This window comes from Callorhinus ursinus, unplaced genomic scaffold, assembly GCF_003265705.2.
Source record: "Callorhinus ursinus isolate GAN/ISIS: 27379988/994484 unplaced genomic scaffold, GSC_fseal_2.0 scaffold66, whole genome shotgun sequence".
Classification (NCBI taxonomy): Eukaryota; Metazoa; Chordata; class Mammalia; order Carnivora; family Otariidae; genus Callorhinus; species Callorhinus ursinus.
Window position 1 is genome coordinate 3,755,819 of NW_027397128.1, and position 19,367 is coordinate 3,775,185.

Below are 19,367 nucleotides of genomic sequence, written 5' to 3' on the forward strand. Positions count from 1 at the left end.
GTGTGTGTGTGTGTGTGTGTGTGTGTGTGTGTGTGTGTGTGTGTGTGTTAAGACAGGGAGAAGATGGAATGTTTGTGACTAGCACAGGGGCCAATGAAGAGAGCAGCATGGCCAGAAGATGGTTGCTGATGGAGGGAAATAGAAGGCAAGATAAGTTCAGTAACATTACCTGTTAAGTCTTCTAATGTTCTTCCTTTTACAGATCACTTGCACATATATTCTGTACCATTTGTTTTGTATAACTTTATGAAGTAGACAAAGCCATTATGTTTATCCTCATTTTTTAGATGAGAAATCAAGGCTCAGACTTAATGAGGGCAATTGGAGCTGGGATTTGACACCTGCTGTCTTTTTTTTTTTAAGATTTTATTTATTTATTTATTTATTTATTTATTTATTTGAGCGAGAGAGAGCAGAGGGAGGAGGGAGAGGGACAGCAGACTCCGTGCTCAGTGTGGAGCCCTACACAGGGCTCAATCCCAGGACCCTGAGATCATGACCTGAGCTGAAATCAAGAGTGGGACGCTCAACCAACTAAGCCACCCAGGTGCCCTGACACCTGCTCTTCTAATTGTCAGTCCACTGGTCTTTACATTTTCATTTTATGGAGCTTAGGTCAGATTGTGGAAGGTACTGAAAGCAAAGAAGATGGATCTGGGCTTGATCGCTGTCTCCTCTCACTAGAGTTAACCATTAGGTCAAAAGAAATAAGAATTATTTTTATTATTTATAAACACTCTTAAAAAGCCTCCCAGTAAAGCATTAGCTGAGAGCCCATCCGTGGTACTGGATTAACTGATACCTGTGTTTCTGGGTGGGTAGGACAGGTGGGGAAATGGTCACCTCCATGGAATCAAAGGGACTTTGCTACCTTTTAAGTCCTTTTCACAGAAGAACTTCCTTTTGCCAGAGTATAGACTGTGTGCCTGGTGTTGTCTAGCCTGTTCCATAGGCCCAAAAGCAGTATCTTGGGGGAAAATTTACTAGGAATCAACAGTGTTTGGAATTGCATTTCAAAGAAGAGAACTCCTTGGACAATTAGGCCAGAGGTTCTAGGTTGTCTTGGCTCCAGAAAAAGTTACATCCATAGGATGCGTGACCCTAAACAGGCCTTGGACTTGTTCCAGTCTATGTAGGACACTCGGGGAGAGGCACTTAGCTCCTTTTTTCTATAGAGTAGTGTTGTTTTTCAGGGGAAGCCCTTAGAGACCTCGTTGAATCACACTCAGGAGAACTCTGAGACACCCATCAGAAATTCCAGCAGTATAATGAATATGAAAATTATTTTGAAATAATAAAGCAAATGTGCAGAGAACATAGTAGGCAAGAGATGATTTTTAATCCCATCACTGTCACTGACCAATTATTTAATCTTAGTCTTGTCCATTCTGCTTTCTGGATCTCAGTTTCCCCATCTGTAAAATGAGAACGTTGGACTAGATAATCTCTGCAGAGGCCCTTGCCTTTCTGACATTCAAGGAGTTTATTATTTAAATAAATAATAGATAAGATCTGTATAATGCTTTCTGCTTTTTATGTTATTTTCACATGTATTGTCTCATATGAGAATAGCCCTAAACTGCTGGATTATGAATAATAAGGCCTGGATTCTTGTCCCTGTTTTGACATTGACTCATGCTGTATAGCCTTAAGCAAGGTTCCCCCCACCCCCATTCTCTGAGTCTCAGTTTCTTATTCCATAAAATAGGAGGGATGGGGTTTGGGTTAAATCAGTAGGTCTTAAGTTTTCCACAAAGCCCTGGGGACTCCTACAGAGTTTCTCTAAGGCATACCACAATGCTAAGGCTGCAGAGAAGGGGAGAAAGGGAGAGGTGTGGCAGGACGAGTTCTAAGTTTTCTATGCCTACTTCAGGCAGATTAGGTTTAATTTCATCTGTTTTCTATATATGGGGCCTCTATGTAATATTTCACTTATAAAAAAAGTTTCACTGCAATAGAAAAAAAAAACTTGAATAAATGTGCTCTAAAGCCTTAGGTATTAAAGGTGGGATTCAATAAAATATGTTGTTTGGTAACTTCATTTTTGTCATTTTAACAAAACAGAATATTGTGAACACCTTTCCAAGTTAAAAAAAATGACTGTACAGCATTCTATTGCATAAAAATGGAATAATTTAACCATCCCCTTAATGTTGGACATTTACATTTTTCCAATATTCCCTATTTACATAGTGCTATGTTGAACATTTTTGTGCTTAAATAATTGTTTTCTTATAAAAAGATTCCAAGAAATGGAATTTCTGGTTAAAGGTTATGTGTATTTAATTTTTTTGGATATGTTGCAAAATTGCTCTCTAAAAGTTTATACTCCTACGAGTAATACCTCTTTGCCAATATTTGGTATTTAATCTTTGCCAATCTGACTTATGAAAAAGACGTCTTATTTAATTTGTATTTCTATGATTTCTAGTGAAATTGAAGTTCAACAATTTTCATATATTGATCATTTCTATTTCTTCTTTTAATTTATTTTTCATGTCTTTTGTCCATTTTTCTATTGCACAGTTCATCTTTATGTATCAAGGAAATTGACCACTGCATTTACATGCTTGATGTCAACGTCTTTTCCTTAGTTTGTGGTTGTCTTTAAGTTTTATAAAAAAGTTTAAATGTTTTCTAGTCAAGTCTATCAAAATGTTCACTTATGTTTCTGTATTGCCATTCTTTAAAAAGCCTTTTTCTACCTTTAAAAATAATTTTAAAAACCCTATATTTCCTAACAGTACTTTAATGCTTTCCTTTCATTTTGTTTGTTTTTTTTCTCATTGACATCTTTAATTCATGTGGAGTTTATTCTGGTTTTAACTAGTAATTTAAGTTTTTCCACTTTCCCAAATGATTTACCAGTTGTTCTGACACCATTTAATGAATAAGCCATCCTTTCTTCACTGATTTAGAATAACATAGTATATATATGGAGTCTGTTTCTGTCTTTTCTGGTCTCTTCCACCGATCAAATCTATACTGGAGCCATTATCAAACTGCTGTAATTATTATGGCATTATAATACTTTAAATGTTTGATAGGAAATTTTTTCAAAAATATCTTGGCAATATCACACATTTTACTCCTTCAGGTAAACTTTCAGGTTGTTTTGTCAAGATTTGTTTGGGTTGTTTTAAATTTGTAGATTCCACTGGGGAGAAGGGAACCAACATTTTTACAATATTATATCTTCCCGTCCAGGAATACTGCACATCTTTCCATTGAACTCAAGTCTTCTCTTACATTCCTCAGTATTTTTTTTTTTTAGTTTCGTTCATATAAGTCTTGCATTCACACTCTAGTTGTAAAGTATGAGAAGTCCTATGTTCTTCAGTCTTTTCTATAGCTTCATGATGAACATGATGACTCCATCCTCTCATTTGCATGATATGATACTGCAGGTGGTGGGTAACTCTCCTGCCTTACCTGATCTGCTTTAAGTAGGATTTTTCAGAATGAATATATTGAAGGAAGCCTAATCAAACATTGGCCTCAACTTGTGTGGCAGCACCAATGGGGATGACAAAAAAAAAATGAAATGGGAAGTCTATGGAGAAAATATCTGAAGTTGGTCTCATGACCTCTGTTCCTGCTGGAGTTTTGGATCATACTTAAGCTTTCTGAGGGAAGAATAAGACCATGAAGAAACATGAAGAACACCATCAGGCAGTCAAGGATTTCAGAGCCAGCTGGCATACAGAGGACCTCATGCTATACCATTGTGTGACCATTCATGGTAGTCAAGGGTTTGCAGTCTGTTCTAATAGGAGATTTATCAAGCATTAAATGTGCAAACCGTTTGCAATTCTAGAGTGTAGACTTACCTCCTTCAACGTGAAAGGGGATTTTTGTATTTTGCCAAAATTTTCACAATGACATTTTTTTGTGAGACTGATTATAGGTTGTTGATATAAGCTTGCTATTGAAGGTCAGCAGTGTCAAAGAGCTAGGTATAATATTTGCAGAATCTGAGGAGGGAGAGATGGAGAGGAGTTTGTGTTGTCTGTGTTAATTATTCAGTCACCTAGGCTACTGCATGGCAATAGAGGACTTTCTAAGACCACCTTGGAACAGGCAGGCCCAGATCTTATACTTACACTTATATACATATCTTATACACTTACACTTCTTCCAGCTGAACACTGAGAAGGCATTCACAGGACCATATACTTGTTAGACAATGAACAAAGATCCTTAACACCCACAGAGTTCTCTGTCTTGAGGCTACACTCACCCATACTACATCTCCATTGGATGCAGGTGCCAGATTTTTCTCTAGCTCTATCACCAACTTCCTATGGCTAGGGACATGTCATTTCAATACTTCATGTCCATTTTCATAAATGAAGAGTCAGGCATCACATTGGGACATTTTGTTATAAGGCTTTTAATGCCCTTTACAGTCCAAAGATGATGTAGTTGTAATTAGACCCAATGGGTCAGAGCTCCAAGGAGACAAATACTGAGTTTCCTGAAAGGAATAGCCTTATAACTGAGTCCAGAAATGGAATGGGCTGCAATTCACAAAAGGTGTGGTAACCCTTTATAGGGATGTTACAGAGGGGATTCAAGCCTTGTACACAAGAGTGGGTGTATTGTGACTAAATACTGTTTAAAATTCTTCCCAATCTGTGAGATTCATAGCCTTATGGACTGTGATTTGGAGCACACTGACAGTGTGATGCCGGGCAGGTCAGTTTCATCTTAGCATCATTTTCTTCAGTTATATAATGGGGTATACAATAATCCCTATTATACTACTCTGTACAAGATATTAACTTTTGTAAGCTAATCAAATGGGAGACATTTTTAATCTTATGTTATTGTATTTTATATTATGTTTTAATTTATTACTATATACTATATGTTTTATAGTTATATAAATATAAATATGTACAATATATATTATGTGTTATTTTTTATTTTTTTATTTTTTTAAGATTTTATTTATTTGAGAGAGAGAATGAGAGAGAGAGAGAGCATGAGAGGGGGAGGGTCAGAGGGAGAAGCAGACTCCCCGCTGAGCAGGGAGCCCAGTGCGGGACTCGATCCTGGAACTCCAGGATCATGATCTGAGCTGAAGGCAGTCGCTTAACCAACTGAGCCACACAGGTGCCCCTGTGTATTATATTTTAATTCATTGTTATAATTAAGAACCCTGATAACTTCAGCCATATTGGAGAATTAGAATAAATAGAAGAGAAGTAATAGCAACCCAGTGATTGTACATTGGCTCTGCCATCATTTGGGGAAGTTGGTAATTCAGGCAGGAGAAGTGGATTGGAAGCAACCTTGAGAGGGTATTCCATCCCCTGTTCTTGTTCCTAATCCAAACTGTGCAGATGAGTCACAGTTCCATTTTTAGGAGATTCCTTCCATATCCATCTTTGGGACCCCCGACCACTTCTGTCACTATTAAGTGTCATTTAAAATTTTAACGTCACTATTCTGCTTCCAAGAAAGACACATGTCATATGTATGCATTTATGTGACTTGATATGTTATATACTTTATGTGCTCACACATACACATATATACAAAGATAATTCAGGAACCCTATTGGGGGTGTACACCCACACACAGGTACATTCACACATACATGAGTACACATATGTGAATAAGCATGTTATTTATACATATGTTGCATATGGCTTGCAATAACACTGCCCCTCTAATACTCTTAAGTGCCTTGGTTTTTTGAAGGACTTTAGAAAACAAAGAGAAAAGACTGAATGACTGCAGATATAAGAGGCAATGTTACAGTAAGTTGCTATCCTAAAAGGAGAGAGTTGAGGGACAAAGACCATTATTTTGGTAATGTCTTGCTTATCAATAATACTTGTGACCTTTATATGAAAGACTTCACAAATATAGATAAAATCCAGATATCCTTTAAGACTCCTTGAGTTGGATATGGAATTGTTGAATTGTATTGTACAGCTGAAACTAATAGAGTACTGTATGTTACCTATACTGGAATTAAAATAAAGTAGTAAAATAAAAATTCTTTGAGCTGGAAAAGATTTTAGTGATTTTTCCAGTTCAAGCATTACATATTATCAATGGAGCCCAGAGAGGATAAAGGACTTGTCCAAGGTCATATAGTGAGTTAGTAATAAGACTGAACAAGGATTCAAGTCTTGTGACTTCCAGCCTAGTGCTCTCTCTGTTATCTGGGACTTAAACAGTTTTCTTCAGCAGAGATTTTTCCTCTGTATCCTCAACAGCTAGTACAAAGTCCGGCCCATAATAAATGCTCAGGAAGTTAAATAAATGCACAATGGTATTGGTTGCAGTGGGCTTTGCACTTATTCCTGGGTTAATTGTAAAGGATATCTGTGTTTTAGATCACATTGTTTCAGGCCAAGAGACACTCTGGGACCAAGTATGAACTATAGCTAGGGAGATGGTCCAAATTGAAAAACATGTTTTCATTTCCACTGTAACCTTCCTCATTCAGAGGGTGGTTTGCTTTTAGCAGTGGAATCTAGAACTCCTCTGGGAGCCCTAATCCAGTGGCTCTGCACTCATTCCTTTGCAAACTTGGGTTCAGGAGCTAGTATTTTCCTGTAGAAGAAGAGATTCTTCAAAGAAGTATTCATAATGACCCTATTTTACTAATTAATGTGAAAACTAGTTCTGAGGGTTGCAGCAGCACAAAAACTGCGGGGAAGTCCCTGTTCTAGAACACCCATGGCACTGGACGTGAACCCACTGGAATTGGATACAGGGCCTCCCTTCTAGGAGTGGATACTCAAAGACTGAATGGCACTCATAGTGCCATCCTTTCCGTGCATATAACAATCCTCAGTCTGCAGCAGGACAAGGCTGTTAGTGGGGCACCTGGGTGGCTCAGTTAGTTAAGTGTCCAACTCTTGATCTCAGCTCAGGTCTTGATATCAGGGTCATGAGTTTGAGCCCCACATTGGGCTCTATGCTGGGTGTGGAGCCTATTTAAAAAAAAGGGGCTGTTAGTAAATTATGTGTTCTGTTTATACAAATAAAATCCTGTGATATGGTAGAAAGAGTACTGGCTTAGAGGCCTTAGTTTTCTCATCTGTTAAGTAAAAGTAATGGTAGTATCTACCTCAAAACACGGCTGAGGTTATTCATTTAAATGGCATATGTAAACTTGCCAACACAGGCTTGGTTCATAGTAGGTACCTATTAAATAGTAAGATTCTTCCTTCATGGGCCTCCAACTGAGTGTTCTTCAGGCAAGTCACCTTCCCAGAACTCATCCTTGGAATGAAAGGATTGTACTGGGGTGGTTTTTAACAGTCCCTTCAAGCCCAGCATTTTGGAATCTTTTGACAAAGGGAAGGGAATAAGAGAGGAAAGGGGCGGGGAAGGAGGAAGGGAGGGCGGGGAGGGAGGGAGGAAGAGAGGGAAGGAGGAAAGAAGAAAAACAAAGGTCTTGCTGACCTGACTACTACTGAATCTCCTACATAAAATAACCTACTATAATACATGTGTTTTCTGTGCCTGATCCATACATTTTAGGTTGAACAGGGAGAGAAGAGACAAGCTATAGCTGAATTTATGTGTTTTTCTCCCTGCTATCAAATAGCAATTGCTCTTCAATTTTTCTTCCTTTTCCTTACCACAAACATGTCTCCTCTGCCAAAAGAAGCCTCCCTAAAATCCCAGTCTCTCCCATAAACTAAAGCGCAGCAGTAAAAGGGAATTGGATAAAGAAAGGGGTGGAGTGAGGGGATGCACGAGCTCAGGCTGTCCCCAGGGCTCCAAGCATGAGAAGGTCTGCATGTTTCGGAGCAGCAGGGTATGTATCTCTGTCTATTTCTGCTGGTGACTCTGCGTGCCTGTGGATCTCCCTGTTCCACTTGTGTATTAATTTGATGTTTATTGAGGGCCTACTGTATGCCAGGCCTATGTTAGCAGCAAGGAGGCAAAATATTGAGTAAAACATGAGCTTTTGAGTGGCCTTCCACGTCTTTCTTGGAACAGCTGTGATCCTGAGGCTCTCTGGGTCTCTGCATGTGTGTACGTGTGTGAGCATGTTTCTTTGTATCTGTGACAACTCCAGATGAGCACGACAGCAAGTGTTTTACTTCTGCTGGCTTCAAAGGACTTCCTCTCACCTGTTGTGATTCACTTCACGAAGAGTGAGCTTTATCTCTGATTTTTATAACCTGCAGGATTGGGGGTATGATCACTATCAATTTAAAGACAATTAGACATCTCATGGAGTTCTCTTTTATAGAAGTTTTACCTGTATTTTTATTATGAAAAATAAGCACTGTATTAGCTTGAGTATGATCCTTTGAATGACTACAGGGGTCAGGAGGTAGAAACATTGCCTAAGTCCAAGTCTTTGCTGTGTCATGCTAAAGGAGTGATAATTTCTGCCATTGATCACTTTCCCATGGACATTCTTACCTTTTTTTTTAAGATTTTATTTTTTTTGTCACAGAGGGAGGGAGAGAGCACAAGCAGGGGGAGCAGCAGGCAGAGGGAGAAGCAGGCTCCCCGCTGAGCAGAGAGCCCGATGTGGGGCTCGATCCCAGGACCCCCAGATCATGACCTGAGCCCAAGGCAGACACTTAACTGACTGAGCCTCCCAGGTGTCCCATTCTTAGCTTTTAGTAAAGGTAGAACATATTATTTTTATAAACCAGTGAGTAGTCCTTGTCTTAAAGGAAGTATCAGCAGGACCTCAGTTGTTCATCCCTACAAAAACACCTATGAAAACCAAACAATATAGCATCAAATTAAACGAGGCTGTGTGATTCTGTGTGATCAAATTGTTTAGGGCCATTCTCTGTCCACTTCTCTCATCCGGCAAGATATATCCTTATGCCCTTTCTGCCTAGAAATACTAAAGGAGAGAGACTCTGGAAATGCATTAATGGGGCATCTACTGTTCTTTTTGTTCTCCCAGGGAAACAGAAGTACCTGTGTGCCAGCAGAAATGATTGCACCATCGATAAATTCCGAAGGAAAAATTGTCCATCTTGTCGCCTCCGGAAATGCTATGAAGCAGGGATGACTCTGGGAGGTATGATACTTTTCTTCCTTTTTCTTTTTCTTCCTCTCCCTCCCTCATTCTCTCATTCTCTCTTTAAACCAGATTTCCCTCTTTGGTCCTTCTGAGGTGGCCAGCTCTACTCTAGATACAAACTGACGCCTTCATCTGCAACATGGCCATCAGCCAGTTGGTGCCTTTCTTTATCCTTAACCATGTCACACCCCACTCTGGGGCTCAGCACAGGAGCAGGAGGAGTGAGGCAGGGATCAGGACCCATCGGGGGTCAGTGAGTGTGGAGGTGATTATGAAGGATTCCCCAGGGGACACAGTGATACTGGCCCTATGTTGTTGCATGATGAGCAGGATGAGAGAACTACAGAATCCAGAATAATCACAGGTACAGAATGACCCAGGCACAGGCTGGCCCTGAACACCCAGGAATATCCTCAGTTAACTATCCCTATATTGTAAGGTCGGCCACCTGGAATGAAAAGCTGCTTCTCTTTGGAGACTGTGACTAGGCTGCCAAGCAGAACCAGTTTCCTATCCCATATCTCCCACGGTGGAGCAGGCCTTTTAATCATTTCCCATTATTTGCAAATCTATTGATAACTTCCAAAAGCATTTTCTCGTAGCACAGTAGCTTGACAGAAGGAAGATACAGCTTTTTCAAGTGCAGCCATGCATCATAAGGCTTCTGTCCCCTAGTCTGTGTCTACTGTGAGCCCTGTCACCATTCCAGAAAGGCTTGGCTTACACTTCTATTTTCGTCCTCCAAATTCCTCATTTCTTCATGTTTACATCTGCTCAGTGGCAGGGGGTACTCCCCGCTGCCTGCTGCTTCAAAAAAGAAGCACCTTTCTTGAAAAAAAAAAAAAAAAAGCAGGCTCATTAGTCTACTTTGATTTGTAAATGGAACTTGAAGAAAAGCAAGCTCTTTTCCGAATGCCTGATACTATAGCCTCCTACCTGATTATTCATTATCAGCCTGGAAAACCCAAGTTCCTAGATTCCTGCCATTTTCCCTCCCCCTCTCAAGGCTCATTTAGAGTCCTTGTCCATCTCTGGCTTTCTGCAAGGTACTCAATACCTTGTCTGCCTATGTACGTGTTTACAGAGACCAACTTGTTTTCTGTGTGTGGGTCTTCATGTTGATAACTGTATCCCCCCACCTCTTACAGGGCAACAATAGTCTTTAAACAGACCAAAGTACTACAAATGAATTGACTCAAGGTCAATTTGAGACAGTTGCAACAGAACCATCTCAAGTAGTGTCTAGTACTCCCAGACATCGCAGGCAGATGCTGTGTGAGTTTTCCAGGCAGCTGCATTAAATGAGACTCAAATACCAGAGAAAGACCAACCTTGTTCTTATTTGCTTGGTATACTCCAGAGATACCCTACAATTGTGGTCTCTAGTGGGGAGGAAGAAGCAGGACTGGGATGGAGAAGTGTGGAGGGAAAGCTAGGAAAGGTGACAAAGGGAGTGATGAGAGGAAGTTTTCTTCATAGGAATGTTGCAACCCTGTGGTGAGAGTTCTGATACACTCAGCTCTCAATTTTTTAGCCCTCTGTGAATGGTGTGTAAGAGATGGGGGCTCCCAGGTAGAGAACCCCTTGGTTTTTCATCTGCTGCTATGAACTGTAAGCTTGCTTTGACACAGGTGAAGTTTAATGGTAACAAAAGTTCTCCTAAAGTTTGGGTCCAAATCTTAAAATTAGTTCATGTTTCAGCCAACATCCTCCATTATAAAACAGTCCCTGACATGATTATAGTGAACCCCTTTTGAAAAGGAGTAATTTCACTACCCCCTCTATCAGTGAGGCATAAATCTGTGAATTCATTTCATGGAGAGAGTGGTACACTAAGTTTTCAAATTGATTTATTGGCTAGAGTGCTCAAATTTGAAATGGGCTTGGTCCCAACACAAGGAAAAGAAGGTAAGAAGTGCTGTGAATGGCTTTCATTGCAGATCTTTTCCTGTGATAGTTACTGAGTGTCAGTTGTATACAAAGGCACCATACTAGGCAATAGAGCTCGGGCTGCCAACTTGAAGAAAGGTCTGCAAGATACAAGGATTTTTGATATTGTGTATGTGGTCTTGCCTTTGGAGTCAGGCAGACCTAAACTAAAGGCCCAGCTCCGTTATTTACTGTGCCCCTCTAAGCCTCAATTTCTTCATCTGTAATCTAGTGGTATCACTCTGTGACGTGAACGTGATGAACGTGAACATCCTTGGTAATTGACAAAGTGCTTAGACAAATGTGAGGGCTTACTATGACAGTGAGGTCACTAGTAATTTAGATGGTGAGCACTTCCCAGTTGGCTTTTACCCTGAGTTACTTGGCATGCCCTATAATATGTAACAATTCCAACAGGCAGAACATCAGCAGAAATCACGCTTGATCACCTCAAACTAAAAGTACCATCAAAATCCTGTTTGGAAGCCGATTCTAGTTGTTAAGGGAGTCATATATTATGTTCAAGTACCATGTCAGTAACATCCCAAGTGTTTACCCACTTAAACACCATTGTTTGAAAAACAAACCTTTCCATCTTCATAAACTTATCTTCACATTCCCTGATTCTCTGCTGCAAACCCTTCTCAAGTTTATGGTTAACTTGCAAATTCAGTGTACACTACACCTTTACTCAAAACAATGGGAAAAAGAAAGAAAACATAAATGTAGAGTGGCCCTTCTAAATACTTGAGCAATAGACTTCCCTTTTCATAAGATTTGGGTTTAGCATAGACATTCTGATCACACTGAAGGAGAATTCATATAACTTTGTTTTATTCTTCCCATCACTCAACTCAAAATGGTATAATATATTCTAAAACGGCAATGAGGAATGTGGCCTTGAGCAAGTCCCTTCTCCCCTCTGAGGCTCAGTTTTTCCCATCATAAAATTGGGATAATGAGATTGACCAAGGACCTTTCTGGCACAATCATTTTGTGATTCTGGGTCTAAAGTCACAGAAAAAGCCTATCAATCAGTCTTTTTTTGGATTACATCTCCACTGCCCTCAGAATTATAGGCTGTCTAGAGGTGAGTGTTTTGACTTGCCTGATAATTTTAGCTGCCTCAGGCTACACCTGTGTAAGATATATTACGTTTCTCAAAGTAGACTGGATGTATAGATTATTGAGGGAGTGGAGGGCAGAAGGGTTATCACCTTGTATCTTAAAGAAGCTGGCACTCTGTAGCTGATGTTTGCTTAGTGTTGAGGCCTCAAGGCTTTCTCTGTAGTGTTCCATCTACTCTTTGGTGATGGGATCTCCTTAACTCAGAGATATTTAAAACACATAGCTTTTTCCTTTCTCCTTCTAGGCTTATCTACATGTTCATTGCTTCTTTTCTTAGCAGCTCTTGGTGTTTCTTGGTGTTTTCCAAGGGTGGTTGGGTTCTCTGGGTGGGTCCCTTAAAGACTGCCTTCAGGCTATTAACTGCCCATTCACAACAAGGATGGGCCTTTCTTTGTACCTTGTTCATTTCTGGCTGCTTTTGAAAAGATACACATTGCTAATTGCTTCAAGAATCTTTTTAAGATTTTATTTATTTATCTGACAGAGAGAAACACAGTGAGAGAGGGAACACAAGCAGGGGGAGTGGGAGAGGGAGAAGCAGCCTTCCTGCAGAGCAGGGAGCCCGATGTGGGGCTCGATCCCAGGACCCCAGGATCATGACCTGAGCCGAAGGCAGATGCCTAACAACTGAGCCACCCAGGTGCCCCTGCTTCAAGAATCTAAACCTCTTGCCTACTTTTAATGTAAGAAGATACTTAGAAATATAACTGTCCAGAAAAGGACCTTCCCTCTAGTGAATTAACTGTGGCTTTTTCACAGCCCATAATTAGAATAAGTGCACAGCCCTCTCTCACTTTTCTCAGTACTTCCCAAGGATATACTTCCAGTTTCCAAAATGTAATGAGAAAGAAAGAATTGCCCTGACCTGCCATCTTCTCTCCGAACCCTTTCCTCCTTCTTACTTTCCTTCCTATTCCTCCCCAAACATTTTTTTTTTTTTTGCATTTTGTAACTCTTGAGTTCTCAGCTTTTAATAAATGGCATTAGCCCCTGCTTTTACTCCTTCCTCTCCTGGACCCTGGAAGATGGTAGGCCTTTCAGGAATTTCATGTAGCAGCCAAACCCCAGAAGAGGAAAAGAAACCTGGAACATGTGAGAATCTAAAGTGTTCAGCGTTTTCTTCAGAGGTTACTTTAGCACATTTGAGAAGTCTCTTTCCTACTAGAAGACTGAACTTTACATCTGAGACTCAAAACTGTTAACAGACCTGCAGGTTTTAATAGCCTCCAGGATTCTCTAGTTGGGAGGATGGCTCAGGGAGCCCATGGCCATGATCTGACGTCATCATGGACGCTGTGAACACCCTTGTGGTGTCCAGTGTTGAAGACCATCTTGAAGCCAGCTCTGTCATCATTCTCCATGCTCGAAAGCAGCCCTGCTTTGGTACTTCTGGATCACATGTCCACACATGTCCAGATGCAAGAGAGTGATTCCAACACTGAAACACTATTCACAGTATGGTTCTTCAGGAGATAAATTTCACAGCATTTATCCATCCATCTATTTATCTGTTCATCCTTTCAGCCAGCCAACTAGCTAGTCCTTTTGTTTTTCCACCTGTTCACTCATCTATTTATCCATTTGGCAAATATTTATTTATTGAGTGCGAACAATGTGCCAGACCCTATGGTAGGCATGTTGGGGGAGCAGAGATGATTAAGATAAAATCCCTGACCTCAAAGAGTTAAACAGGCAACAGACAGTGATAATGAATACATCTTAACCTTAAAGGATGAAGAAGAAATGACTGGGAAGAAGTTGAATGAGATATAAGGGACGGGGCATTCAAGGCAAAGGGCACAGTTTGAATAAAGGCTCAGAGACATAAGAAAAAATGAATTGAGGGTTTGAGGAATAGCAAGTCATTTAATATGACCAGATCTGGGGAAATGGGGGAGGTAAGGTAAAACCACATTGAAAATGGACGTAGTTATTATGCTAAATGGTTTGGATTTCAGGCAGCTGAAGATCTGTGACATGGGATAGACACATTCACATATCATTTTGTCTGTTTCTACATTTGGCTTTTTAAGACAATTACTAGCAGCATGAGTGTGGTATAGGTAAGGACCTCAACTTTAGAAAAATACATAGTAGGCCAGGGAGAGAGAGAGAAAAGAAAAAAAAAAGTCTAGCACCAAATTTTGCTTCACACCTAGGATTGCAGTCTTAGTTCCTCCATTTGGGTTGATACCTGCAAGTACTGACCATGTACATAAGTTCTTCCCTTATACAGACTCCTTCCCTTGGTCTAGGCTAGTGTTTCCTGGCACGGGTTCTGAGAAAACTAGTTCCATGACATGGAACTGGTCTCTGTATCACGTTTGAATCAACTCTTGAAATCTGTTCTCCATGGTCTAGATCGCCATACTCCAGTTGATTGCATACATATTTGGTGACACATTGGAGGGAAAAAGGTATACTTCTAATTATAGTTCTTAGGGCAAACTTTTATGTGGAGAAACCAGAGACTGTGTCTCATAATTCCTTCAAACCAAATTATCTGGGACAGCACATACATGTTGTAGTCTGTCTTTGAGTCTTTGCTTTTAGAGAACTACAGTTAGAAGTAAATAATTTTTTCAAGTCATCAAAATTGATGATACCCCATATCTGGTACTTGAATGAGTATCTTACTTGTAAAATTTCCACTTAAAATCCTTGAGTTTTTAAAGTGTAATAGGAGCAGAAAGATTTTATTGTTGTTTACTTTTGCTGTAAGTGCTCTAAAATCCCTCAGTTGCTCTTGAGAGAGTAAAATGATGTCATAGGCAACATTTTTTGAAGGCAGTAGGCAGAAAGCTAGGAGTACACAGAACACAATAGGTCATATATACAAAGGCAAGTATTTTCTAAATATAACAATTCAGAAACAAATTATTTGAAATAACATAACTGTTTAAAAACATTTAACTTTTGATTTAAAAAGATAGCCACCTGTTTTTACAAATTGTAGGATGTAGTCCTTAAGATTACAAAAGCATTTAAAATATTTTCTTATTGAACTGAACTTATACATAGACAATTTACCTGAGCAAGATGCTTTTTTGGAGAATTTTGCCCATCCTTTGGGATCATGTTTGTATGAAGTAGAACTAAGGGAAAAAGTATATACAGAAATCAGTAGAGCCTTCAGATTGTCTTTTATTGATAATATTTCCATGACAACAGGTATCTAGGAAGTAAACAGAATAGCATCACTACTCTGGGTCACCTTTTCTAAAATCAAGTTCTACTTTCCTTGGTCTAGTAAATCCTGGCTACACTTTTTAGATCTCTTAAGCCAGGCATAGAAATGGGTTTCTTTCCCCTGCTTAATACTCCATTGGACCAATGGTTCTGTGGCTGAAGTGAAGACATTGTTGAGGGACATTTCAGCCTTATAGCAGTCAGCAATTTAAAAATGTAAGCACAAATCCTGAAGAAATCACCTGCAGAAAACTTGGACTGGCATTTAGAATTAAGAAGAAAATCTGGATCTTGACCAAGATAAAAAGGTCACCAGCCCAGGCCTGCACAGGGTGGTGTGTCATGTTGGCCACAATGAAACTGGAAGAGACTGAGGACTCTCCCCAGGGTGGAAAATGAGGCATAGAAGCTTTGATTAGTGAGCTGTTAGGCACAGAGACATTAATTTCGAAGCATTCCCATCTCCAGGCTGAATAATAATGCTTTTAATATTATGGGATTGTTTGGCTGCTGCAAGAAATTCAGAAGACCAAATAGGGAGGCTTTGTTGGGCTCTGAGTAACTGTAATGAGACTGTTAAATTCTGCCTCCTTCTTTTCCTCCAGATCCTCCACCCCCACTGACTAATTATTGCCCACTGTGTACAAAGAGGCACACACAAGCATATATATAAGCTCCTTAGTATATTTGTCAATGAGGCATAAAAGAAAGGGGGGAGAAAACAAATCTAAGTAAAGAATTTCCCATTTTTTCCACCTTGCCTGACTTAACAGGTAGGTAGGAAAAGAGAAAAGAACCCCAGTCCAAAATGTTAGCCACCCCGTTTCCCCAATTTTGCATGCTGCCTCTTAAATTAGAGGACCTGTCTCAAGCATCTGATTATGGGGACTGCTAGGTGCAAGCCTATCTTTAAGTTGCTACTTTCAACATCCCTATTTTCATATAGAAAAATTCCGTGTTGGCATTTGCAAGCATCTCAAAACAACCAGACGCTGAAGAAAGGCTGACCTGCTTCATTCAGAATGAGGGTTCTAGAGGGTTCTAACTGATAACTTGGAAACACCTGGAATCTGAATTTTAGGGCCTCAAGCCCTTGCTCCTCAATACAGACTCCAGTACTGGGACTGGGGGCTACTCCCTTGGTTTATGATCCCCACAGTGGGACTGATCGTTTCCCTACCTCACAGGGCTGTTGTGAGGACTAGCTCTAGAAGTAGCATCAATTATCATTCATGTAGTAATATCATGATTGTTGATTTCTGTAGTATGACTTGGCATTAGCAGAGTGCTTTTTGATTATTCTTGATCATATGTGATAGCACTCAGGTGGATGGATACAGTGAAGCTTTCCACAGCATGCTGCCAGGAAGAAGTTTTGCTGCCGGGGACTCAAGGTGCTACCTAGAACAAGAAGCCACTGTGCCTATCTGAGGCTCCTGTGGCCATTTTACTTGGTCATTATTCAACTCATGAATTTCCCCTTACCTCCATTCTGCTGGACCACTGCCAAGGACTTAAGATTTTTAACCTCAGGCCCCATCACAGAGCTGAAGGCAGTAGCTGATCTACATAAGTTTAGTAAACAAGGACCAAATTTATGCTTCTCCTGGAGGAGCCATAAGAAGCCAGCTGGCCCCTCTCTCCAAACAGATCAGGGGACTAGAGTCAGTTATTTTCTCCTTATTCCCAAAGTCAAGGCGATTCTGTTGTCAGAAACACATACTTTTAACCCTTTTATACAGAGGGAGGAAGGCAAAAATCTAAAAACCAGTGCCGACTTCTCTTATTTCCTGTTGATGAAGGAGGAAAGTGGATCTAACTCTACCCCTTACTTCTAGCCTTAGTGCCCCAACAATACCCTAGTACTCATTCACATCATCCACTTGCCTCTCCGTCAGGTGTGAGGTCTTGTTCTTTTCTCAAGCTAGCCTCCAACTTTGTATTATTCTAAGAGGAGAGGCACTTAGGGTTCTTAATATCTTGCTATTCTCTGTCTCTGCCCCAGAAGCTCCATATTGAGAGCAGTTTCCTTCCGGTGGATGTGGAGTCTGTGAGACTAGGGACAGACAAGTATGAGAGCACTCTTTCTGCCTTGCCTGGGGCCTGCATTTTCCACCCTCTCCATTCTCCATTCTACACACACACACACACACACACACACACACACACACACACACACACTCTCTCTCTCTCTCTCTCTCTCTCTCTCTCTCTCTCTCTCTCTCTCTCAATCCCTCCCTCTCCCCTCTCCCTCCTCCCTCCTCTCTCCCTCCTCCCTCCTCTCTCCCTCCTCCCTCCTCTCTCCCTCCCTCCTCACTCTCTCTCTCAATCCTTCCTTCTCCCCTTGCCCTCTCCCTCCCCACCTCCTGTCTCCCTCTGCACATACCACCCCCCCACCCCCCCACGCCCCCCAACGCTGTTCTCCTTCCCCTGACTCAGCAACATTTTGGAGAAAAGCCAAGGAAGGACTTTAGGAGGGAGGGGAGTTTCCTGCTCCTTGGGACAGAATTTTAATCTCCAGGCCAAGGAGAGGTTCCCTAATGTGGATTGAAAGGCTAATGTAGTTTATTTTTTAACTGCTTTCTATTTGTTTGAACGTTGCATATTTCTGCTAGTGAATTTTCCTTAATAAAGCCATTAATATATCAGTGGTATTTTCTTATTTACAACAGACTGACAGAATTAATGCTGTTAACTTTGGGCCTTTTTTGCTTTTGCTTTTTTTTTTTTTTTTTTTTTTTTTTTTTTTTTTTTTTTTTTTTTTTTCCTCCCTGGTTTGCTTTCCAGGTCATGTTGACCTGTTCAGCTTGGGCTGTTTCACATTTGTTTTTAATGTCAGTTTAAATGTAATTGTAAAAGCATGTATGCTCTAAATTCATGTAGTTACTTTTTCCAGTGGAAAAGCCTGGTATGTGAAAGCATTTTCAGGCTCTGCAATTTCACATGAACAGATTTTTGGTAATGACTCTGTGCCCCTCACCCAGGATGGCATCTGGACAGTGACCCCCTTTCTTCTGGCTCACTAGTCAGAGAGAGACTTGGAAATAGTTTCTGCCAGATCCTGTGCTTTGGCAAGGCTGTGCAGCATTGCATATCATTCTATTATTAATTACATTTACTCCTCCATGAACTAAAAACCATTAGACTAAATAGTCCAACATAAACCTTGAAAGATAAAATTTGATATTCCTTTTGCAGACTATTTCTCTGACTCAGAATTGGGACTGGGAGGAGAATGGCGGCATGGGGGAGAGGACCAAGGAGGCTTCTTGCCTGAGAAAATTTGGCCTACACTTATTAGTGTACACTTACATTTGGATGCACCCCTTACTAATCTTTCATTCCATGCTTGCCAAGGACTGGCTCTGTTCCCTGCCTCTTGTCCCTGTCCTGCTTCCCCACTCATCTCCAACTGACCCTCCTCCCCGTTAACATGCTATTCAACCAGATGAAATGGAAAGAATACCACCCAAGAAGTCAGGATACCTGAGTCTGTTTTGTGATCTGTTACTATCTAGCTGTGTGACTGGGGGCAAAACAGCTCTGGCCTTCAGTCTACTCATCTTTTAAACAGGAATGGGTTTGCATGGGAGAGGAAGGGGTAGACAAGATCTGGGACATTCAAACATCTTCTTGGCAATGTGACCTTTTCTTCAAACAAAATCTGACGAAGAGTCCCAAATGTAGATACGGAATAAAGCACTGCTGTTTGAAGGAAGGAGCCACATCCTCAGGCCCACTTTGCCTCCTCTCAGAGGCCCTTAATGGAACTTGTAGACCTCTTGAGGCTCTACTATCGTAGTAGATTTGATGTCTGGGGCTCTTATAACTCCGATTCTCTCTCCTAATTGATTTCAGTCCCCGTGGAAACTCTGTATGGTTCATCAGTTAGCTTATTCAGAAAGAAGTTTACCTGCTTAAGATAAAGAGGATGGAGCAGAGCAGTGTGGGGCCCAGCAGCCAGCAAAAGTAAAAGGCAGAATTTATTGGCTCACGAAATTTACTCTGTTCTAAGCACCTTTGTCTTAGCATGCTTTCTCTTAGGGAAAATTACAACTCTGTCAGACAATTCTATTATTATCTTAGGATTCTG

General features: G+C 40.6%; 1 protein-coding gene across 2 annotated transcripts in view; it reads left to right on the top strand.

Annotated features, from left to right (window-relative positions):
- The window catches only part of AR (androgen receptor), a 186,429-nt gene that overhangs the window by 141,409 nt on the left and 25,653 nt on the right, over nucleotides 1-19,367 (top strand). For both annotated transcript variants that reach the window (XM_073885808.1, XM_073885807.1), the window contains one exon: nucleotides 8,909-9,025. In XM_073885808.1, the coding sequence (XP_073741909.1) occupies nucleotides 8,909-9,025 (117 nt within the window). The remainder of the gene's footprint in view (nucleotides 1-8,908; nucleotides 9,026-19,367) is intronic.